Raw genomic sequence first — 17,157 nt, forward strand, 5'->3', positions numbered from 1 at the left:
TTGTGGCAATGACAATCTCTTCTGTCCTCTTTCTCTTGTCATCACTTGGACTTTGGGGCGTTTTTGAGTGTTTCCATTACAAGTGATTCCATTACTAGGACTCTCTGGACTGGATGTCACCTCCATATTTCTGCATCCATTTATGTTCTTTAATTTGCATTGATTTAGATACGTCCTGATCACTGCAGAGCAGACGGTGCACTGAGGGCTCCTGACCAACTCCAGAAGCTGCTAAAGGGAACTGCCACCAGGTCACTGCCAAGGCCTGCTCCCCCGCTCCCCTGGGACTATGGCTAAGAACCTGCTAACAGCGACCACCTGTCCAATTTGCCTGGGATATTTCTCATGTCCTGTCTCTCTCTCCTGTGGACATGTCTTCTGCTTAGATTGCCTTCACGTCTGGGGGTTAGGAAGAGAGGATTTCGTGCTGGTTTGCCCCACATGTCGCTCAGTCAGCGAGAGGGCACCTGTGGAAGAGTGGCACATCGGAAAGCTGACCAATCTAACCAGGCATCACGGTGGTCTCCTGGAGCAGAGTCTGCTCCTTACTGAGGAGGTTCTGAGGTTCCAGGAGGACGAGGTCCTGGACACCGCTACTGCCCTCTCCCTCGTTGAACTCTCCAGCAATCAGAGGAGTGTTGAATGTGGGAAGACCTGCCACAACCCGCTGGAAGACCCAATTAGGCTCAGTTCCCTGGTCTGTGTCCTGGGAAACACCTGCTTCTCCTGGGGCCGCCATTACTGGGAGGTTGAAGTAGGAGAAGCCAAAGAGTGGTCCCTGGGTGTCTGGCAAGAGTCAGACAACACAAAGAGAAATGGTGATTTAACCTCCGACCAAGGTTTCTGGATCATCTGCGTAGAGGCAGGACTCATTCACCCCAGCACCAACATAGAAGTAATGGTTCCTGCAAGCCCTAGTCTTCACCGCGTAGGAGTTTTTCTGGATGTGGATTTGGGAGAGATCAAGTTTTTTGATGTTGGAAATAAAGCTCTCATCTACATGCACAGGTTCCTCTCCATCGTGGAGCCTTTTCGTCCATTCTACTGTTTTGTACATTTTTGAATGTGCCACTGGTGCCCCACGGAGGATCTGCCTAGAACGTTCAGCCCATCTGCAAGATCTCAACTGAGAAAGACCTTTGGCCCTTGGTCAGGATGGCCAGGAAGACACAATGTTAGCAAATACTGTCAACATTTGGTAGACAGTTTATAAATTGTAGATTCTTGTGGAGCAATAATTGTATAGCATTTTTGAACTAGTCAGTAGATTTGCAACTAAATGACCTCTGTATTTTGAGTAGGTTTCCTCACTAACTAAGGAAATATTTGGGGACACTAGGCACTGAGACCTCTGTTTGCTCACCTCTGAATGGGAATGAAGATCTCTAAGAGCCAAAACGTTTTGACGATTGAGAGACAACACCATACGCTTTTTTCATAGTCGATAGAAACAAAGAATATTAGTTTTAAGTCAATTGTACATTTTATGGGTAGAAATGTTTTTTCATGAATGTATTCTCTTTTCTACATAATTCCCAATAATAATAGTTCTCAGGAGATAAAGTATGAAGCTTCCCATTTGTATATTCTCAAAACACAGCTGCACAGGAATTCCTGAAAGATGAAAACTGTTCTAAGTTATATTGCTGCTGCCTCATGCTTATTCTCCTGGAATTGCCCTGGGCCCCCTTCAAGGAGTAACTTAGTGTGTGGTTGTCAAAAGGGCACTGAAGGGGCCGGCTCTGAGGCACAGCATAGAAAGCCTCCGCCTGTAGTGCAGACATCCCATATGGGCACCAGTTCAAGTCCGGCTGCCAGGCCTTGGAAAGCAGAAGATGGCCCAATTCCTTGAGCCCCTTCACCCACGTGGGAAACCCGGAAGAAGCTCTTGGCTCATGGCTTCCGATCGGCTCAGTTCTGGCTTTAGCGTCCAATTGGGGAGAAAATCAGCGGATGGAAGACCTCCCTCTGCCTCTCTCATTCTCAGTCTCTCTGCCTCTCCTTCTCTCCCTGTGTAACCCTGAATTTCAAATAAATAAATAAATCTTTAAAAAATAAATGGCACTGTCATGTGACAGGTAATGTGGTGGCCGTGTGCTCATCAGAATGTCAAGGTGGGGAAATGGCAGAGCATTCTGGGCCTTCTGCCATTGTTGCACAGGGAGAAATGGGTGCTCTGACCTTGGATTCCTGAACCCCTGCCCATGGGTGTGCTTTCACCTGCAGAAATGCCTGCCCCCTCTGAGATCAAAGCGCATCTCCCAGCCAGTTCCAGCCTCAGGACACTGCTGCTCATGCTCCACTGTAAGAATTCTTGTCACTCATGTTAACTCTTTTGTTGTTGTTGTTGTTGACAGGCAGAGTTAGAGAGAGAGAGCGAATGTCAGAGAGAAAGGTCTTCCTTCCATTGGTTCACCCACCAGATTGCCGCTACAGCTCACATGCTGGGCCAATCCGAAGCCAAGAGCCAAGTGCTTCCTCCTGGCCTCCCATGTGGGTGCAGGGCCCATCCTCCATTGCCCTCGGGACCACAGCAGAGAGCTGGACTGGAAGAGGACAGAATCCAGTGCCCCGACCTGAACTAAACCCAGTTGTCCGCAGCACAGGTACAGGATTATCCTAGTGAGCCAAGGCGCCGGCCCTCGTGTTAACTCTTTAACATCTATACATCAAAAATGCTTTTTGAGGTTGCTTTTGCACTTATGGTTTACTACTATCATTTATAGAATTGAAGATTTTTGTTTGCAATAAAACATATAAAACGCCGGCTGTAGCGGCCATTTGGGGAGTGAACCATCAAATGGAAGATCTCCCTCTCTGTCTCTACCTCTCTCTGTAACTTGCTTTTCTAATAAATAAAATATATCTTTTAAAAGTTTTAAAAATTGGATATATGAGCATTAAAAATAAATCTTAAAAACAGTCTTATTTGAAAATCTCATGGTCTGCAGTCAACCTGTGTTTACTTTCAATCCAGCTCTCTGCTGTGCCCTGGGCAAGCACAGAAATGGCCCAAGTCCTTGGTCCCCTGCACTATGTGAGAGATACCGAAGAAGCTCCTGCCCCTGGCTTCAAATCAGCACAGCTCTGGCCGTTTTGGACAATTGGGGAGTGAACTCATGTGAACTCTTTGACATCTATACTCCAAAAATGGTTTTGGAGGTTGCTTTTGCACTTGTGATTTTATTTTCATTTGTACAATTGATGTTTTTGTTTGCAATAAAACATAGAAAACACCTGGTATTTTTATTGGTTATTCTATTTCATGTCCTTCAGCACCCAGTTTAAAGTTGTGGCCCCTGGTACCCTACATCACCTGCATTTCTAGCCTTAGACCCACGAAGCTCCCTATTGATCTGTCCAAGTCTTTTGTCCTGTGTTTTTCTGAATGATTCAACAACGTTTCAGTTGATAACTGCCCAAACTGGGCAGGTTTGCCGGCATGTTCTAGAATCTTTCATTGACTTCCTTCCCAAAGAGACTTAGAATTGCAGCTCAAGTAATTACATTCCTACCTGAAAAGAGATGCAGCCTTTGATCCTGACCCAGGGGAAAAACCAGTTGATGGGAGATTCTATTGCTCTCTCTCCAAATAAATTCACAAAGAATTTGTTAAAAGTAGAAAAAAGGGGCTGGTGCCATGGCTCACTTGGTTAATCCCCCGCCTGTTGTGCTGGCATCCCATATGGCCATCGGGTTCTAGTCCCGGCTGCTCCTCGTCCAGTCCAGCTCTCTGCTGTGGCCCAGGAGGGCAGTGGAGGAAGGCCCAAACTGCTTGCGCCCCTGCACCTGCATGTGAGTACAGGAGGAAGCACCTGGCACCTGGGAGTGAACCAATGGAAGGAACACCTTTCTCTGTCTCACTCTCTCACTGTCTAACTCTATCAGTCATAAAAAAAAAAAAAAAAAGTAAAATCAACCAGGGCTCTCCTCACCTGCAGCCCCTCTATTCTCTCCCTATACTCTGCCCCTATACTATGCTAAAATCTTGTGAAAAAGAAAAATCTTAGACTAATAAATTCAGCTTTCACTTTTACAATCACAAACAAGACAGAACGAAACAGAACCAAACAAAATGATTCTTGAATCTGGATGTCTACAGAGTGAAGCAACTTCACAAAACTTCCACCAAAACGTGTTCCGGCGGCACTTACAGGAAACTCACAGGTGGGTTAAAGACAGCATCGCTGCTAACAGCTTAACTGGCTAACTGGGTCCAAGCCTCCTGCAGTTAACGAAGGCGCAGCCACTGCAGCTCAGCTCCCCATGGGCTTGCAGTGTCTGAGTCCACATCAATGGCCTCCTGCCAATTTCCTCTCACGCCTGCCCGGGCCGGGAGTCCTCCGCACTGACTAGGGGGCCCATGTTCAGAGGCACTGATGGTCTCCACACTTCAGTTTGAGCCTCGGTCTAGCAGCAGGTTCTGCACATTCTGAGCAGCAGGGCAGTGTCCGGCCTCCTGGCTCAGCTCTGGCACAGCACTCCCTCAGAGGGCTTCTGTATCTTGATGAGTTTCCTCAGTCCCCAGGGAGTCTGCTCTGGGCTCCTGGTCAGTCTGCTCCTCTGCGGGCCTGTTGTCTCTCAGCGTGGGGAGATCATCAGGCTTGCTCCCACAAGGAGAGGAACCATCCTTTTCAGAAGGGGCTGCATTGTAGAGAACACAGACGTGTAGTAACTTTCCAAACCAATAGCAAAGTGAAAATGAATACATACTCCTTTGGAGAGCTGCTTAGTGTCAAAGGGGAAGTGAGCCCTTGGAAAACTCAGAATATTTGTTGCCCAGAGCATCCTGTGTATGGCCTTGCTGCCAAAGCTGACCAGAAATTAGAATGGGAGTTTTGTAATATCACGTTAGAAAAATCATTTGATTTCTCTGCTTGGGTGAAGAATCGTGCTTATTTGCTATGATTTCCCGATATTTGTTTTATGTATGCGGCGACTGCAAACACTGGGCAGAAATTGTATTTAAAAGATAAATTTATTTTGGTGAAGAAAAGTTGAAATCCATACATATGTGAGTTCTTAAAAACTCATGGAAAATAAATATGAAAAATCTGTGTTTGGATTCCAGTTTTTTGCATCAAAATAAGCACCTTTAAATAATATTTTCCATGACCTTTTGAAGTACCCTCATATAATGTGATATTACACTAATTGTAATTAATATGTACATTTTAAGGTGATGTCCCAAACAAAATTTTTTATCATTTTTTCTATGGAAAAAGTTTCTCATTAACACAAATTGTACTTTGATAAATATTTAGGATGGTTTCTGTAGTGTATACATAGTTTGAGTTGTTATGCCTTATTTAAGATTTATTCATATTGAAAGCCACAGTTACAGAGAGAGGGTGAGAGGAGAGGTACAGAAGGAGAGAGAGAGAAAGAAGCTTCTAACTTCTGGTTTTCACCCCAGATGGCCACAACCACCACTGGTTGGCCAGGGCAACTCCAAAAGCTTCATCCTGGCCTCTCACCTGGGTGGCAGGGTCCCAAACACTTGGGCCATTTTCTGCTGCTTTCTCAGGCTCATTAGCTGCAGCTGAATGGGAAGTGGAGCAGCTGGGACAGGATCCGGTGCCTATATGAGATGCCACCATCATAGGTGATAGCTCCAATACCTCACATTTTTATTTTATTTCTTTAATTTCTTCCTCCAAACAGCTTTAGTGGAGATACATAAATGGTAGTTGTATAGCTTCCCCATTTCGGATTTTATGTTTTGTTTATATAAAGGGAACACAATTCATAGGCTGTTTTAAGAGCATAACACCATTCCTCCCTCCTACCTTTCTTTTCTTTTCATTTTTCCAATGACATGCTTTCAATTTGTTTTATAATGACAAGCTTAACCATCACTTACATTTTTAAATGAGACAATACATGCACAGGATACATACTGAAGTTTTTCACTTGGGGCCCGCACTGTGGCACAGTGCATAAAGCCACCGCCTGTGTGCCAACATTCCATATAGGCACCGGTTCCAGTCCCGACTGCTCCACTTCCAATCGAGCTCCCTGCTACCGCCTGAATGCAGGAGAAGATGGCACAAATACTTGGGCCCTTGCACCGGTGTGAGAGACCCAGAAGAAGCTCCTGGTTCCTGGCTTCAGATTGGCACAGCTCTGCCTCTTGCTCCAATTGCGGAGTGAGCCAGCAGATGGAAGACCTCTCTACCTAATATCATATAAATATATAATATAAAATACATAATATAAATGAATATTACCAAGCGAAAAAAGCAAGGTAGAAAGCAATACCTGAACTAAATTAACATTTAGGTAACATACATACATAATCACATAGAACACCTCTCCATGAATCCCAAGCAATTGGTACCAGAACGAGGTGAATGCAGACAAGTCGCAGCTTCTTTTCCTTTCTTTACTTTTCTTCTCTTTTCTTTTCTTTTTTAAAGATGTATTTATTTACTTGAAAGTCAGAGTTTCACAGAAAGCGAAGCAGAGGCAGAGGGAGAGAGAGACACAGAGAGGTCTTCCATTCATTGGTTCACTACCAAATTGTCAAGAAGGGCTGGAGCTGTCCCGATTTGAAGCCCAGATCCAGGAGCTTCTTCCAGATCTCCCAAGTAGTGCAGGGGCCCAAGGACTTGGGCTATTTCTGTGCTTTCTCGGGCCTCAGCAGGGAGCTGGATGGGAATGGGAGCAGCCGGGACTGGAACCTGCACCCATATGGGATGCCGGCACTGCAGGCATTAACCTACTGCACCATGGTGCCGGCCCCTCACCTGTAGCTCTTAAACCACAGAGAATAAAGCCCCACAGGAGGCGGAGGGTATCAAGTGCGTCCTAGTTGCTGACAGACTCACCCAAGTGGATTTACACTGTGTCCTTGGGCCTCTGCCCAGGGCCTAGAAAAGGATGAACCCAATTACAGTGACTAAGGCTACCTGATTACTTGATGGTGGCAAACATAGGCTCAGCAACGGCATGTGAAGGTACACTCAGGCCACACCAAGAGCTGGCAAAAGATGTAAAACTCAAGAAGAACCATGGTTTTGCCGTTGTTAACACTTTGAGAGCCCATTAGTTATACTGTGGTTGAGAACACTCTGATTTGAAATAATTTTGCCAACAAAAAATTAAATGGAAACAGCGAAGATAATCTCACTTTATTTGGAAGAGGAAGAAGAATGTTTCATATTAAGCCACAGCATGTGCATTAGTTTTGAGATGGCAGAACCCATACAAATGATGGCTGGCTTCATCCTTAGAGTCTCTGGTTGCCCAGAAACCAAGACTTGCTGCTGCTGGGAGGAATTATGGAACTTGGTGTGGAGCAGGGGTCCTTGACAAGCAGTCAGAGGGACCCTGGGATGCAGAGACCCTCTGAGAGAAGATCTGCAAGGTCCTCCATTTTCCCCCTAAATGCCTGTGGCCAGTAAGCTTCTCTTCACTAAAGCCAATCCAAGCACCATCTCAACAGATCCAGCCACAGAAAATGTAGGATTTCAGTCATCTTATAACACACAGTAATCATAGATTTTTTTGTGATCACGTTTTCTATTGCATGATGATAGCCTGAAATCACAGAAGCTTGAGTGGTGCCTTAACAACACTACGTTTGTTGCCAAAGTCAGAAATCCTTTGAGTATGAAAGACAAGCAAGCAGTGCATAACAGAGACTTTTAGCCAATAATGGCATTAGAGGGGAGCCTAGATTGATCAGCACAGGCTTTGAGGATTCGCTCTAGATTCCGGGGCATGGGTTTATGAAACAGCCAGTATCTGCTGATAGACCACAGTGTCCAGCCTCAGATCCTGCTCCTAAGGTGCACCTGCTCCCGAATCTGAGAACTGGAGACTCACATTTACAGTGTAACAGGTAGAGCGGTGCAACCTTCCACAATTATATAGAAGCCAGAAAGAAAAACTAAGCGGTCACTCAGTGTCACTTTTGCTTTTTTAATAATGCCTAGTTTTCAGTCATAGATTAATTTTTCCAAGGTCCATGGAGCCAATCAAAGGCCTTTGGATGTCCTTCTTTTTAGCACTCTTCTTCTTCTTCTTCTTTTTTTTTTTGAGAAACTAGTTAACTTTAAAGAAGAACCCAAGAATGATAGATTTTTTGCGAGCACTTAGACATAACTATAAATTATGAGACATAAGAATATCTCCTACTTAATACACTAAAATGAAATAAAAGTTTGAGAACAAATTTTACTGTTACTCTCATAATACAACTCATTGAAGTCATAGGTCCTGCATTGGAAGTTAATGCACGGGGACTCCTGTTGTGTATCTAAAAATGCATTCCTGATTTCAAGATAACTTATGCAAGATCATGTGTCATGATATTGCATCAAAGGAGCTTTTGGGCCTGGTGTTGTGTAGACGGGAAGGCTGCCACCTGCAATGCTGGCATCCCAGATGGGTGCCAGTTTGTGTCCCGGGTGCTCCACTTCTGATCCAGCTCCCTGCTGATGGCCTGAGAAAAGCAGCCAAAGATGGCTCAAGCATTTGGGTCCTTGCCACACATGTGGGAGATCTGGAAGAAGCTCTTGGCTCTTGGCATTTGGTGTGAACCAACTGATGGAAGATCTGTCTCCCTCTCTCTGTATCTGACTTTCAATTAAATACATAAATATCTTTTAAAAAGGAAAAAAATAAGATCAGAGTGTTATTTAAAACAATTGTCATTCTATGAGCCACTGTATGGACTGGTTATCATGTTGGAGAAGTCGCTCCTTTTAAATATTATGTACTATTATTCTTACCAAACCTTACTCCTATTTATATGATCACTTCAACACTTAATTCTATCTATATGATTATATCTATATGATCATTTAATCCTATCCATAGGATTACTTTAACACTTAAAGTTCTATTTTTACCACCTAACTAAAGGGGTCTTGGGGTCCCATGGCAAGGTTTTAAACTGTACCCTTAGAAGTAATGACATTGGAATGTCTTCAGAACTATACAGTTTTACAGTTACAAACGTCATACATAATTACAACTTTAGAAACATGGTAGAAATCAGACCTTTGTCAAATAGAAATTATAAATGTTTTAGGGTTAAAATAAAATGATGAAACTTTCTGCTGTAGGTATTTAAGGTATAGAAACTCACCAAGTTAAAAAAAAATCATTGTGGGACCAGTGCTGTGTCATAGCAGGGAAAGCCGCTGCCTGTGGCAGTGGCATCTCATCTGGGCACTGGTTCATGTCCTGGCTGCTCCTCCTCTGATTCAGATCCCTGCTAATGCACCCTTCTAAGCAGCAGAAAAATATCCCACCTTCTTGGGGTTTTGCACACATGTGGGAAACCTGGAAGAAGTTCCTGGCTCCTAGCTTTGATCTGGCCAACTCTGGCCATTGTGGCCATTTAGGGGTGTGAACCAGCAGTTGCAAGATCTCTCTCCACTTCTCCCTCCCTCTCTTTCTCTGTCTAACTCTGCTGCCCAATAACATACATACATTTAACTGCATAAGGCATCCTCTGCTGCATTCACAGTTCTGTGCTGACTCTGCTAATTAGTCGTTAGCTATGGCTTTGCAATGATGCCACTCTAAGGAAAGCACTCTTAGATTTTTTACAAAACCAGGGAGAGACTGAAATTTCTTTTTAAGATTTATTGTATTTATTTGAAAGACAGAGTTACAGAGAAGTATAGACAGAAAGCAAGGTCTTGCATCAGCTGGTTCACAACCCAAATGATTACAACAGCTGGTGCTGGGCCAGGCTCAAGCCAGGGTCCAGGACCCTCTTCCCCTTGTCCCACATGGTGGTAGGGGCCCAAGGACATGGACCAGCCTCCGTTGCTTTCCCAGGCACATTAGCAGGTGGCAGGACTGGAAATGGAGCAGCCAGGACTCAAATAGGAACCCATATGTTATGCCGGCACCAGAGGCCTGTGCTTTAACCCACTGTGCCACTTTGCCCACACCTAGTGTCCCCAGATTATCTAAATGACATGTGTACTCTTTTTTAATCATGAAAGCAAGGAAACAAATTTCATTTGAGATTTAATCTTCATCATGGAACAATTAATGATAATTAAAAATTATTCTAAAGTTTAAAAAAGATAATGCATTTTGATACGCTGTTCTAAGGCTATTAAGGTATCAGAGATAAGTGGCTCCATATATTTCCAAAACGTTAACATAATAATGAGATTTCTCCCTAAATTCAGTGTTACTGCAGTAATGAGGAATTTGGAAATTAATGTGAATATTTCTGGAAAGATAATTCTCCTGGCAAACATAGGCTCCACAACAGCATGTGAAGGTACACACAGGCCACACCAAGAGCGGGCTGAAAATGTAAAACTCAAGGAGAACCATGGTTTTGCCATTGTTGACACTTTGAGGGCCTATTGTTATGCAATGGTTGAACACAATCTGATCTGAAATAATCTTGAAAACAAAATAAATGGAAACAGTGAAGATAATCTCACCTGATTTGGAAAAGGAAAAAAAAAGTTTCATATTAAGCCACATCATGTGCATTAGTTTTGAGATGGCAGAAGCCATAGAAATGATGGCTGGCTTCGTCCTTAGAGTCTCTGGTTGCCCAGAAACCAAGACTTGCTGCTGCTGGGAGGAATTATGGAACTTGGTGTGGAGCAGGGGTCCTTGACAAGCAATCAGAGGGACCCTGGGATGCAGAGACCCTCTGAGAGAAGATCTGCAAGGTCCTCCATTTTCCCCCTAAATGCCTGTGGCCAGTAAGCTTCTCTTCACTAAAGTCAATCCTAACACCATCTCAACAGATCCAGCTACAGAAAATGTATGATTTCAGACATCTTCTCGTATGCAGGAATTACAAGGTTTTGTAAAACAAAAATTATAAAGCATATTGAGGTTAAAATAAAAACAATAATTTGAGACATTCTGCGGTAGATATTAATGTATGGAAATTCACCAGGTTAAAAAAAAAAAAAAAAAACATTGCTGTGGGAACAGCACAGTGGTTTAGCAGGATAAACTGCCGCCTGAGGCAAGGGCATTCCATAGGGACACTGGTTCCTAATCCGACTGCCTCCCCTTCTGCTCTAGATCCCATCTAAGGCAACTGGGAAAGCAGCAGAAGATGGCCCAAGTCCTTGGGCCCCTTCTCCCAAGCAGGAGACCTGGAAGAAGCTGCTGGATCCTGGCTTTGGTCAGTCCTACTCCAGCCATTGTGGCCATTTAGGGGGTGACTTCATCTGGGGGGTGATTTCAGGCATTTTCTAGTACATAGGAATCACAGAGTTTGCAAAACAAAAATTATAAGTTTCTGAGGGTAAAATTTAAAAACAAACATTTGAGACTTTCTGTTGAAGGTATATAATGTAAGGAAATTCACCAGGCTAAAAACATTTGATGTGGGACTGGTGATGTGTCATACCAGGATGAGCCACTGCCTTTGGCAATGGCTTCCAACATAGATGCTGGCTCAAGTCCTAGCTGCTCCACTTCTGACCCAGCTCCCTGCTAAATTCACCTGGGACAGCAGTGGAAAATGGCCCAAGTGCTTGGGTTTTTGCACCCAAGTGGCAGATGTGGAAGAAGCTCCTGGCTCCTGGCCTTGCTCTTGCCCATCTCTGGCCTTTTCAGCCATTTGGTGAGTCAACCAGTGGATAGAAGATCTCTCTCTGTCTCTCTCTCTCTCTCTCTTTCCTTCTGTCTCTCTGTCCCTCTCTCTGTAACTCCTAGTTCATAGAAAATAAATACATCTTTTAAAAGCATTGCTGTGTGTTTGGTGTCATAGAAAAAACAGGAACCCTAAGTCATTCAGGTTATTGGAACCGGTGCTGTGATATAGCAGGTAAAGCCTCTGACTGAGGTGCAGGCATCCTATAGGGCACTGGCTCGAGTTAGGCCCCCCACTTCCATCCAGCTCCCTCCTGCTGGCCTGGAAAAACTGAAGAAGACCAAGTGGTTGGGCCCCTCACCCGAGTGCTGTCCTCAGAGAAGCTCCTGACTTGTGGCATGGGACCAGTGCACCTCCAGCCGTTGTGGCCATATGGGGAGTCAAGCAGCAGATGGAAGACCCGTCTCTCAGTCTCTCGCTCTCTCAGTAACTCTGACTCAAATAAATAAATAAATGCATCATTTAAAGAAAGAAATAAGGTTTTTGTGTGTATCGCTCAGAGCAGACGGCATGTGATTTATTTGTTTCAACAAGCACCCTTTTCAGAGCACACACATGATGTGGCTGATGATTACAGCAGCACCGCAGCCTCACACGGATGCATCTTCCCTATCCAGCCCAGTAGCTTCCCCTGAGAGTGGACTTGCAGAATCCAAGAACAACTTGGTAAATCCTGTTTACTCAGGAATGCATCAGAGATGTTAATGCCTATGATGACCTTGGCCAGGATCTGATTAGGATTAGGCACTGTTTTTTTTCTGTTTTTACTCTCTAATACATTTTGTTTTTAAGGTTGAGCTGAGAAACTGAGTGTCTAGTTTAAATGGCAGTAGGTTTGCTACTTCGAGTTACACAACTTTGAATTGTGTACTCAGAAATGTTAAGGGTGCTTAATGACAGAACATGAAAATAGGGATGATGAAGGTTCTGCTTGATTGGCTTAGGTGTAGGCAGCACATGCCTTAGGGTGGGGCCCTGTGGGTGGAGCCTGTGTCCTGAGCACTATAAAAGGCCAGAGACTCAGAGCTCCAAGTCCCTTCAGGGAGGAGCCCAGAGCAGGAGAGGTGAGGGATCTGGCAGGGGCCTCTCAGACCTCCAAGCAAGTCTCCAGCTCAAGGTGAGTTGTCTGTCTTCTGGGCCAGATCCGCAGCCCATTTCTCTTTGGCGACCACTTGTTTTCCCAACTCTCTTCCCTTTGGATGTTAGGAAGGGAAGAGCCAGTCTGTCCTAGTTCACAGAGCTCTGCTCAGACAGGCAGTGTGGACAGTGAGAGAGAGACAGAGAGAAAGGTATTCCTTTTCTGTTGGTTCATCCCCCAAATGAAGCTAGGACCGGCTTGCTTCTGTTGCCACACCGAGCTGATCTGAAGGCTGGAGCCAGGTTCTTCTCCTGGTCTCTCATGCGGGTGCAGGGCCCAAGCTCTTGGGCCATCCTCCATTGCCTTCCCAGGCCACAGCAGAGATTGGACTGGGAGAGGAGCAACCAGGACAGAATCCGGTGCCCCAACCGGGACTAGAACCCAGGATGACCGCCCTGCAGGCAGAGGATTAGCCAAGTGAGCCATGGCGCCAGCCAACACTTTATTTTTTTAAGTTTTAGTTATTTATTTGAGGGGTGGAGTTACAGACAGCGAGAGGGAGAGACAGCGAGACAGGTCTTCCTTCTGCTGGTTCACTCCCCAGTGGACGCAATGGCCGGAGCTGTGGGGATCCAAAGCCAGGATCCAGGTGCCTCTTCCTGGTCTTCTGTGCAGGTACGGGACCCAGGAACTTGGGCCATCTTCCACTGCATTCCCAGGCCCCGGCAGAGAGCTGAATTGGAAGAGGAGCATCCTGGACTAGAACCAGAGCCCATATGGGATGCAGGCAAGCAGGCAGAGGGTTATGTTTTTGACACATGATGCTGGCCCCATTCAGGTCACTTTTCATGTGGAAATGCATTTTTATTCAAGAGGAGGGGAGGATGAGGATAAGTGTGTGAAGCTTAAGTATGTGTGCAGCATGAATCCCATCTTCCTTTTCTAGCATCACTCATAAAAATTGTCCAGGTTTTCACTTAAAACCTAAAGTAAAGGCACGTACTATTTTTACTAACTTCATGATACCTAACTAAAACATTTTTCATTGATGGATAATTAGATTCTGATCATAACACCATAAAACAACTGGCTATGCATGGTCAGATTTCTACTCAGCTTTTTTGAAAGTGTCCCATGATGAGTTAGGCAAGCTCTTTCAGACTGTGAAAATATACCATGATAAATTTGCCTTAAAAAGAAGGATGCAGTTGTGTGTGTCTGTGGGATTTTTGTTGTTGTTGCTGCTGTTGATTAAAATTATTTGCATTATTATCATATTTTAAAAACACTTCAAAGGTGTTTAAAACAGTGATTATGCACACTCTAGGATAGTATGGCATTTTCAACACATTTGAAAGGAAAGAGTTATTTTTTTAAAGTCATAGAAACCGTGAGGGATAGAGAGAGAAAGAGATCTCCCCTCAATGGGTTCAGTTCCCCTGTTGACCTCAGCCCCTGGGCTTAGGCCAGGCTGAAGCCACGACCCAGGAACTCCATGCAGGTCATCCACCGGGGTGGCAGGAACCCAGGTGTTTGAGCCATCTTCTGCTGCTTCCTAGGCTCATTAGCAGGGAGCTGGATCAGAAGTGGAGCAGATAAGCCTCCAACGGCTGCTCCAATTAGGATGCCAATGACATGCAGCCCCCTTGCATCAGGTTTATACACAGTGTGCTGCTCAGGGGACAGTGCTGTGGCATACTGGGGAAAACTGCCGCCTGCAGTGCCAGCATCACATATGGGTGCCAGTTTGAGTCCCAGCCGCTCTTGTTCTAATCCAGCTCTCAGCTGTGGCCCAGGAAAGCAAATTCTTGGGACCCTGTACCATGGGGGAGACCAGAGGAAGCTCAAGGTTCCTTTTTTGGATTGGCCCAGCTCCAGTGGTTGAAGAATTTGGGGAGGGAAACAGTGGACTGAAGACTTTCTTTTTCTCTCTGTAGATAAATAAATATTTATTTGTACTGATCGATTCTGGATAATTAATGTTTCCCTTTCTGTGTCTTTACTTGGAATAAGATAATGCTATATAAGGAAGCTTACATGTTTTGTAACTTCCAATTCTCTATGTTCCCTGTCTGCATTTGCAGAGTTTAGTGGAATCAATGAGCATGGGAACCTCTGAAATGTGTCATTGGCTGGAGCTGAGAGAAGATGCTGAAGGCTCCCTGGTGGTTCTTGTCCTCCTTTTCAACAGTGTGGCCTTGGTTGCATCCATGGCTTAATCCTTGGACTATGATAGTGACTGCTCTTTCTTGTGTGATTCCATTATCCAACCACAACAGAATGTGGGATTTGTGAAGTCTTGGTGGGAGCTCTGCCAGTTATTCATGCAGGTCCTTTTGCAGGGAGATCTTCAGGATTTGACGCTCACAGGGGCTGGGCAGACTTCAGTGCTGGTTCTGATCATGGGGCTTTCCCTCCTCCAGTCAGCCATGCCCAGCTGTCAGAGTTAATCCATCCAGAGAATGCTAACCATGGACAGAAGGCCAGGGAGGAGGCTCTAGGTGAACTGGAGGTTCTGAAACTGTGGGAGCAGCTGGAGGGACAGGGGGGCATCTTCTTGGTCAGGAGCATCTTCTTGGCTTCTTTTTATAGAGGAGTTGATGGCAATGATGATATTTTTATTCAAATTCACTCAAGGATTAGATTTTTTAGAATTTTTCAGCATTTCTTCTGATGCTGCTTTGTCAGTAGAATTAATTCAACCAAGACATTCATCTTGCAGTGGATTTTGCTGTGAAGATGTTACATGATTTTCTGTACATTCTGGTTGCATTTCGATGAGGAAATTCTTTCTTCTGGACTGCAGGTGACCAGCGCCATACTGACTGCGGTGGAGACTGCATCCTATCAAGGTCTCATGGAACACCCAACTGGGCTCAGTTCCCACACAGAGAAGCTCTAGTCAGAGCAGACAGCTACTCCTGGGAGAGACCCCAAACAAGACCCCACACAAGGTAAGCTGCCTTGTGGCAATGACAATCTCTCCTGTCCTCATTCTCTTGTCATCACTTGGGCTTTGGGGCGTTTTTGAGTATTTCCATTACAAGGGATTCCATTACTAGGACTCTCTGGACTGGATGTCACCTCCATGTTTCTGCATCCATTTATGTTCTTTAATTTGCATTGATTTAGATACGTCCTGATCACTGCAGAGCAGACGGTGCACTGAGGGCTCCTGACCAACTCCAGAAGCTGCTAAAGGGAACTGCCACCAGGTCACTGCCAAGGCCTGCTCCCCCGCTCCCCTGGGACCATGGCTAAGAACCTGCTAGCAGCAATCACCTGTCCAATTTGCCTGGAATACTTCTCATGTCCTGTCTCTCTCTCCTGTGGACATGTCTTCTGCTTAGAATGCTTCGAAAACTACAATTCAGAAAGAGAGCAGGTCTGCCACATCTGTCGCTCAATCAACGGGAAGCCACTTGTGCAAGAGTGCAGAATCAAAGCTCTGACCAATAACTTCAGGCAGCATGGTCCTGTCCTGGAGCAGCATCTGCACCTCAGTGAAGAGCTGAGGTTCCAGGAGGACGTGACCCTGGACGCAGCTACCGCCCACTCCGATCTTGTGCTCTCCAGCGATCTGAGGAGCGTCCAGTGTGGGAAGACCCGCCACAACCAGCTGGAAGACACCAGGAGGTTCACTCACCTGGTCTGCGTCCTGGGCAACCCCTGCTTCTCCTGGGGCCGCCATTACTGGGAGGTTGAAGTAGGAGAAGCCAGGGAGTGGGCCCTGGGTGTCTGCCAGGAGTCAGTCGACAGGAAGTGGAAGGGTGATTTAACCTCCGACCACGGTTTCTGGATCATCTGCATGAAGGCAGGACTCATTCACCCCTGCTCTGTCCCAGATGTAATCGTTCCTGCAAGCCCTAGTCTTCACTGCGTAGGAGTTTTCCTGGATGTGGATTTGGGAGAGATCAAGTTTTTTGATGTTGGAAATAAAGCTCTCATCTACATGCACAGGTTCCTCCCCACCTTGGAGCCTTTGCGTCCGTTCTTCTGTCTGGAACTTCCAAGAGAAGGTGCCACTGGTGCCCCACTGAGCATCTGCCTAGAAGTTTCAGCCCTTCCGCAAGCTCTCAAGTGAAAAAGACCTTTGGCCCTTGGTCAGGATGGCCAGGAAGACACAATGTTAGCATATACTGTCAACATTTGGTGGACAGTTTATAGATTGTAGATTCTTGTGGTGCAACAATTGCATAGCATTTTTGAACAAGTCGGTAGTTTTGCAACTAAACGACCTCCGTATTTTGAGTAGATTTCCTCACTAAATAGCTATGTAGCCTATGGGGACACTAGGCACTGAGACCTCTGTTTGCTTGTCTCTGAACGGGAATCTAGATCTCTAAGAGCCAAAACTTTGTGATAATTGCAAGATGTGTGTTTCATAGTCGATAGCAAAGAGGGAATATTAGTTTTAAGTAGATTGCACATTTTGTGGGTAGAAATGTTTTTTCATGGATCTATTCTTCTTTCTACA

The 17,157-nt window shown here is 45.3% G+C and overlaps 2 protein-coding genes across 2 annotated transcripts; both read left to right on the forward strand.

Annotated features, from left to right (window-relative positions):
* The first annotated feature begins 289 nt into the window (after positions 1–289).
* LOC100353933 (ret finger protein-like 4B) lies at positions 290–1,063 on the forward strand. The gene has a single exon (XM_002714911.3). The coding sequence runs from the start codon at positions 290–292 to the stop codon at positions 1,061–1,063; it is 774 nt and encodes a 257-aa protein (XP_002714957.2).
* Positions 1,064–15,933: 14,870 nt separating this feature from the next.
* Positions 15,934–16,764, forward strand: LOC100353687 (ret finger protein-like 4B). The gene has a single exon (XM_002714910.2). The coding sequence runs from the start codon at positions 15,934–15,936 to the stop codon at positions 16,762–16,764; it is 831 nt and encodes a 276-aa protein (XP_002714956.2).
* Positions 16,765–17,157: the final 393 nt, after the last annotated feature.

The sequence above is a fragment of the Oryctolagus cuniculus genome, chromosome 5 (genome assembly GCF_964237555.1).
Source record: "Oryctolagus cuniculus chromosome 5, mOryCun1.1, whole genome shotgun sequence".
NCBI lineage: Eukaryota > Metazoa > Chordata > Mammalia > Lagomorpha > Leporidae > Oryctolagus > Oryctolagus cuniculus.

What these genes read in the sequence shown, in the direction of transcription:
- LOC100353687 (XM_002714910.2), top strand. Translation starts at nt 15,934, where the DNA reads ATGGCTAAGAACCTGCTAGCAGCAATCACCTGTCCAATTTGCCTGGAA.
- LOC100353933 (XM_002714911.3), top strand. Translation starts at nt 290, where the DNA reads ATGGCTAAGAACCTGCTAACAGCGACCACCTGTCCAATTTGCCTGGGA.